At 47.5% G+C, this 7,266-nt stretch overlaps 2 protein-coding genes across 2 annotated transcripts; both read right to left on the minus strand.

Moving 5' to 3' along the window:
* Nucleotides 1-465: 465 nt before the first annotated feature.
* On the minus strand, nt 466-1,540 carry LOC119441022 (uncharacterized). Its single transcript, XM_037705766.2, has one exon. It carries the CDS (start codon nt 1,471-1,473, stop codon nt 466-468), a length of 1,008 nt encoding a protein of 335 aa, XP_037561694.1. The 5' UTR covers nt 1,474-1,540.
* Nucleotides 1,541-3,863: 2,323 nt separating this feature from the next.
* LOC119440218 (uncharacterized) lies at nt 3,864-4,883 on the minus strand. The gene has a single exon (XM_037705146.2). It carries the CDS (start codon nt 4,836-4,838, stop codon nt 3,864-3,866), a length of 975 nt encoding a protein of 324 aa, XP_037561074.2. The 5' UTR covers nt 4,839-4,883.
* Nucleotides 4,884-7,266: the final 2,383 nt, after the last annotated feature.

Below are 7,266 nucleotides of genomic sequence, written 5' to 3' on the forward strand. Positions count from 1 at the left end.
AGGAGGCGTTGACGGAGAACACGCTGGGCTGGGGCTGACTAGCCTGCTGTTAGGGGATCGGTGGTATTCCTAAATAAACGCATCACTGTTTTGATTATCCAAATATAATCTCACTATCAGGGAGGGAGCAGTCTACCTGACTGGAGCAGTATTTCTTTATTTGGGGTGTTGCTACGCTGCGCTCCGCAACACCCCAACGACCGCCGCTTCGCGTCGGCGCCCGGCACCACGGCTGCCACCGTGGCGCCGGGGTTCAAACGACCGCGCTGGCAAACAGACAGGAAAACAAAAGAAAAAGCGTGATAGAAGAAAACAAAACATCGAACCAGGGCGGGATTCGAACACGTGTACGCCTAATCCCGAAGCGAGCACCGTAACCACTCAGCCATACAGCCACTTTTTTTTTTCTTTAATGCATAGAAAATAAAGTGGAAGGTATATTACAGTGCGGACATAGCTACACACTTAAAACTTGGGCAAGCACACACATGCGTCCAACAAGTGCATCCAGTCAGGCGGAGGTTCCTGCACGGCGTACACACTTCTTATATAAGCTGCACTTTCTTGAAAGAATGATCTTGTAGATCGCGGGCTTTCGGCATGGCGATCACACATTCTAGCTCTCCATAGGCTATACAAACCCAGTACTACGAACATGTCATAGGGAGGACCGCCACTAATCTTAAACGGTAGGAATCTAATTGCGTATGGAGTGATGTCAATGTCCTTTTTAAGCGTCCGTTGGAGAATGTCCCAGAAAAATATAGCATCTGTACAGTCTATAAAACAGTGATCTATAGTTTCAGCACGTGGACACAGTCGACAGTTCGTGGACCATGGCACGAAGCAGCCCCTCGCCTTCAACCAGGTTTTAACAGGAAGTGTTTCCGTATGCAGTTTAAAGAAAAATGTTTTAGCTCCAGGAGGTATACACAATTTACCGACCCGCCTAAGTACATCCTGATAAGGCTGATTTAAATAAGGTGCACGATACAAAGGATCTGGGAAAATCGAATACACCAGTGCAGCAGAAATTTCTTTTCGACTCGCAGTGAAAATGTACTCCAGGCTGAATCTAACTTTCAAGAAAAGGAATGAATCCACAACCTCCTTGAGAAAGCCCCAAGGAGCCTGTGTGACATCTTTGGCATCTGATGACACTACTATATCAGGAAGATAATGAGCTAATCGGAGCTGTAACATTTCACGCAAAAAGGGATGATCACTGTCTCGAAAGAAAAACAGACGAGAAACAATTTGCCTGACGAAGAGATGGACTAATCCTAAACCACCTCGTTCAAGAGGGACGAACAGATTATCGCGCCGCATGGATTCGCAACTCGAGCTCCAAATAAATGTTGCAAATACGCGATGCAGTGCCTGAATACGAAGTCTTGAGCAGTGCAGTACTTGCAGCACATACATGAGACGGGAAACTAAAAACATGTTGCACACTTCAGCACGACTGAACATTGACAAATTCCGTCCTCGCCATGAATTCACTTTACTTTGTATTTTCCCTACTTCCCCCTACCAATGACTGTTGCTATTTCTATACTGTGAGAGAGGTACACCTAAATAGCACAGATCATTTTTTCCATTGAATGCCTGCGTAATGTGATGGCATTGTGGCCCATAGTCCAAACCAAAAACCTGAACTTTTTTCAAAGTTATTGCTGGCACCAGAAGCCGCACAAAATTCTTCTGTAATTGCGAGAGCAGTCTTTACACTCTTTTTATCAGTACAAAAGAAGGCCACGTCGTCTGCATATGCAAGAACCCGAATCTCACTCGACGGCAGTTTAAACCCTTGGAAATTTTCTTCTTTCCGGATGCTCATACAAAGTGGCTCCAAATACAGGCAGAAGAGAAGCGGTGACAAAGGGCATCCTTGTCTTACTGATGATAAAAGCCTAATCGGATCGGAGAGAGAACCATTCACTATCAACCTCGTTGAGCCATTAGCATAACATATTTTGACACTTTAAGGAGCTGGGATCCGATATTTATATGCTCCAGTACACCAAACAGGAACGAGTGTTTCACCCTATCGAACGCCTTAGCCAGATCTAGCTGTACCATTGCTACCTGTCCAATCCCCTCGGCTACACACTCAAGCACAGATCTCGCAACATGAATGTTGGTCTGAATGGACCGACCTCTGATGCCACAGGTTTGATGATCACCTACCACAGATCTTATCACGACTTGTAAACGGTTAGCTAATACTTTTGCAAAAATTTTATAATCCACATTGCATAAGGAAATAGGCCGGTATCCGTGCACTTTTTGCAATTTAGTTTCATCATTGCTTTTGGCTATGAGTACAGTGTGCCCTTCATACATTGTGGCAGGTAGGTAACCTACCTCCAAGGCTTCACGGTACACCTGAAGTAATAATGGGGACAAGAGGGAACGAAAACACTGATAAAATTCGGCAGTAAGGCCATCCGGGCCAGGCGTCTTGCCTTTCGCTAATGAATCTATGCATGCAGTTATCTCATTAATATCAATGTCATCGTTTGTATAATCATAATCGTCCTGATTTAACTGAGGCAGCAGGGATGCAAATTTGGTGGCAGACACACATGTATCCAATGGCTTATGGCTTCGAAATAATTTTTGGTAATGTTCAAAAAACGCTTGAGTTATGAGGGTCGGCTCATTAACAACTATTCCACCATAGTCTATTTCTAGGATTTGTTTAGACAGCGCATGTCGGCGCTCATCACCTAGGGACCTACTGCATGGCTGTTCTTCTAGAAAACGCTGCGCTCGCGCACGCACTAGTGCACCTCTGTATTTTTCTGCGTACAAAACCTGTAACTGCGCCTTGGTGTTATGAATATCATCAATATATTCACCCGGATGTAGACATTCAAGTTCATGTAATTCCTTCAGAAGTCTATACAATTCTCTGTAGGTAATCTTTTGTTCAAAGGCCAATATTGATGATTCTTCGATAGCTATTATTTTAATTTCCTGTTTGATTAATTCCCAAACAGCAAAAAGAGGCAAGTCCTTGCGACATGACAGATGAGCTATAAGCTCAGTAACACGCTTTAGAAAGCAATCGCGCGAAAGGAGTTGGTTATTAAATTTCCACAACTCCCAGCACATACGCCGGCTTTGGTATCGACGGCTACCAAAAGATGCTGAGACTAGGCAATGGTCACTGAAGAACACAGGGTGCACAGTGTAACCATGAATAAGTGATAGGGCACTAAGCGAAACGTAAGTTCGATCAAGCCTTGCATGCGAGATACCTTGGAAATGCGTGTAGCGACACCCTGCTTTTTCATGTTCCCCAATGTCCACAAGCTGATAATCACACATCAGGCGTTGCAACACATCACTACTTGGATCACGTCTCAGCCTCAATGACGCACGATCTTGCACATTACATACACAATTGAAGTCCCCAAAAAGGACCAATGCACGATCAGTAGACAAATGGTGTTCTAGAGATAAAAAGAAACATTCTCGTTCACGTAGCTTGTTCGGGGCATAAACACACACAAATCTAAAGCTAATACCACATATATCAATATCACACCATATTAGGCGCCCTTCCCTATCTGTAAAAAATGCAGCACATCACATTGTAAATGTCTTCTAACGAATAACATACAACCAGCGGAAACTCCTATTGCATGGCTTACACAAACATTATAGTCAGATAGAAATGGAGTTAGAGCTACTTCTGTGTTTTCATCGGATTCAATCTTTGTTTCTTGGATAGCAGCAATATCTAATTTCCTATTGCGTAGCAAACGAAGGAGTTGAACTTGCCGTCGCTTACTGCGTAAGCCACGGACATTTAAAGTACCAAAGTGGAAGGGAAGAGCGCCCGCCATGATTACCTATGTTGGTGCAGTGTTCACACGCTGCTCTAGGGGTGCATCACTCCCGTCTTGAGGAGGGGATGCGCTGGCGACCTTTTGCTGCACTTCAACACAAGAGACATCTGTGGGTGCAGGCGTTCCTCCGAGCGGTTTTGTCAACTTCGACACTTTGGGAACCCGGGCCTCCTTTCCCACGGACGATGGGTTGTCAGCTGGCGCTGGACGCTTCTTAGTAGCCTCACACATCAATCCAGATTCCACTGATGGCGGGCGGTCTTGAACTGGTGGCAGTTCTGCCCATGACATAGTTGGTTCGTCGTCAGGCAACTTAGTATCCTCCACAGCGGCAGGCTTCGGGCTAAGGCTATCGTCAGCCGATGAAGGCTTTGTCTCTTCCTGTCGATGAGCTTCAGCGGGTGTTTCACCGGTCGCATCCACAACCTCGCTCACATCCATTAGATGATCGGTGATGGTCTCATCCTCAGCTGGTCTGTTTCCACGAAGCTTGTCAGCGTAGGTTCCGATGCATGCATCTGCAATGTGACCGTAGCGGTGACAGTTGCTGCAGCGTGGTGTCCTACATTGTCGCCGGATATGCCCAACTCTGTTGCACCGTAGGCAAAGTGGTGGTCGGCCAGGAACCAAGATGAGGCACTGGTGCCCGTATATGCTCAATAGGTGAGGCAGATTACTTGCAGAGACTCCGTCCTTCAGTGTAAACGCCACGTCGCGATTAGTCATTTGCCAGCCCTCCATGCCGTCACACCGCCACATTTCTCTCGTGATAGACTGCACTGTTCCATAAGGTTCTAGCGCTTCAACAATCCGTCTCTGTTCGAGGTGTGGGGGAAGCCAAAGAAGCTTCATCTTGATATTTTTGCATTCTGGGTCTATGACAAGGCACTTGAGGCCCTTCACCAGCAGCTCGCCTTTGTCGACAAGTTTCTGTTTCGCGATGCTATTAACGCATGTTACTAGCCACAAATGGCTCATCTGGTACTGTCCAGCACCGAGGATATCAGCTGCATTCAGAACTGAAAGGAGTGCATCGCGAAAGTCTGGGGCACGATATGGCCGCCCTGCCAGGTCAGAATGCAGGAAAACTGAGTTGAGAACGGTATTGCCAGTTGGTAGACGAGGGAGAACGACCTTATAATTACCGGAATCAGTAGTTGACGGGGGGTGGAATCGTCGGCCAAGGGCCGATGCGCTGTTTCCAGCAGAGCTCATCGCAGACGTGGCCGTTCGAACCGGCTTCTTCTTCTTCTCCCCCTCAGCCATACAGCCACACTTGCAAAGCCTACAAGCATGCGAACCATATGATTGCGTTCGAGCGCCCTCGGTGAAAGCAACCACCTAGAAACGCGGTACGCGCGAGCGGCGCAGCGTGGCGCCAGCGGTCGAGCGCTGTACGGGGGCGCAAATAGAAATACGCCGCCGGCCCGGAGCGTACCGGCAAATCTACACATTGCACGCTTAGTAAGCGACCTACTGCACACAACCGTACGAGGGGATTGGCGCCACGTCCGCGGCAGCTAGCAGATACCGCGCACAAAGAAGCGCCGAAACACGCACACACGCGCATCGCAGTAACGAGTTGACACATTTTAAGGCCGCGGTTAGGCGGCGAAGCTTGGCGGCTTAGCTCACCCCGCACTGCACGTAACTTCTCTGGTAGTGGCTTGCGCTTGGGGAAACATCAAGAATGCTCACAGCCATCCTATTAACAGACCTCAAAGACATGGCAAAGTTCCTCATCATCTAAAATCATGTTTTCTAACTATTCTCGCTCCACTCTAAGCACTCGCTTCGAATACGACAAAGCTCGCACAAACACGGTGATCGTGCAAGGCAAAGTTTGCAAAATGGTTCGGGACGGCCAACTGTTGCACTGAGGCCTTCAATAACTCGTATCAGCGCCTCTGAACACATATGCATACACAGAACGTGCAGCGGTCGTTGAAAATCACTTACCGTGGAGTCTTGGCTGTTCGAAACTGCGGGAGACACCAACGACGGCAGAACAATGCGCCGACGCTGGTGGTAATGGCTGCCGCTTGGTCGCTTCGAGCGCGCGCACTCCGAAGACCCGTCGGCGCGGCGTTTCGAAGGTTTCGGTACGGTGGCGTAGTTTCGGGTTTGGCGCGGCATTCTCTGCAGCGCCTGCAGCGCTAGCGCAGCTACTCCAAACAGAAAAACAACGCGGACGCACATTGCGCGGGATATTTCGAATCTGAGTGCAGAAATTCTACTGAAATTGCCGCTCGGGGTGACAGCCATGTTGGTCATGGCAGGCGGCACCTGGCGGCTGAGTTGTTCTATTAGCTGTTTGGCTCGGGTTAGATATGGGCGTATTCAGCACTCCCTATCTACCCAACGCCAGTTATTTTTTGAAAACCCCCATTTTACTACCGCAACATCCCCTTAATGTTCATCTGAATGAGATCGAGGGTAAAATAAAGGTTCTAGCTTGTTTTACTCCATCTCGTGGGAGTACCTGTTTTGAGCTTGGGAGGAAAAAGGGCATGTCAGCTGTTAAAACGCCCATATGGGCTAATTTGTGTTTACAGTGTTGCAGCAAGGTGTGTATTACCCAGAATAAGTGATGCACAAACAATAATTTATAGCTACGCATATTGCTGCCTGCAAATGTAAAAACACAGCAGTAGTGGGCAGTAGTGCTAGTAAAATCACACAATCTGTAAGCCTTACACTGGAGTTAAATGTCACTTTTGATGTAATGACTGTGACATATGAGTACGCTTTGTTTTTTCTTGCTGTTACCTGATGTCCGTGTGTACCCGGGATGGGTTGTATTATTTTTGCATCCCTCTGATAGTAAACATTTAATTGTGCGTATTTGTTCCTGCATCCTTTCTTATCGCGTTTTTTCTTGATACTCAGATCTCTGTGTTAACAATGTGGCCTCTGGCTGTTCAGAGTTTAGGCATTATACTTTTATGGTGTGAACAAATCTGACACTAAGCAGTAGGCACTCAGAGTTTTCTAAAGCTGCCGCTATGAAATTGATGGTAAAGTTCAGAAAGCGTCAGCTGAAGTGGCTACAATGAATGAGTTACTGAAACTATAAAGGCGACGTTTCTGAATAACGTTCCAAAGACAAATACAGCAATATGTGCACCGGGTTTTGGAAGAATTCATATTTCTCTGAAGCATACTTGTTTTCAAAAAAGTTACAGTGACGTTTCACTTTATGAACGCGGGTGACGCGCAAGCGCATGGGTGCTATAGCACACACGAAGCTGTCGGCCTTCAGTAGGCCTAGACGCCTACTCTGCCCGCGTCGCAGATCACTTTCAAAGGAGCTCGCGCGGCCGTGCTATATGCAGCATCCGCCGGAGTATAACGCAACCCCCCCCCTCCCTCCCCTCCCCCTGGTCCTTGCGTGCGACGGAAGACA

The sequence above is a fragment of the Dermacentor silvarum genome, chromosome 2 (genome assembly GCF_013339745.2).
Source record: "Dermacentor silvarum isolate Dsil-2018 chromosome 2, BIME_Dsil_1.4, whole genome shotgun sequence".
Classification (NCBI taxonomy): domain Eukaryota; kingdom Metazoa; phylum Arthropoda; class Arachnida; order Ixodida; family Ixodidae; genus Dermacentor; species Dermacentor silvarum.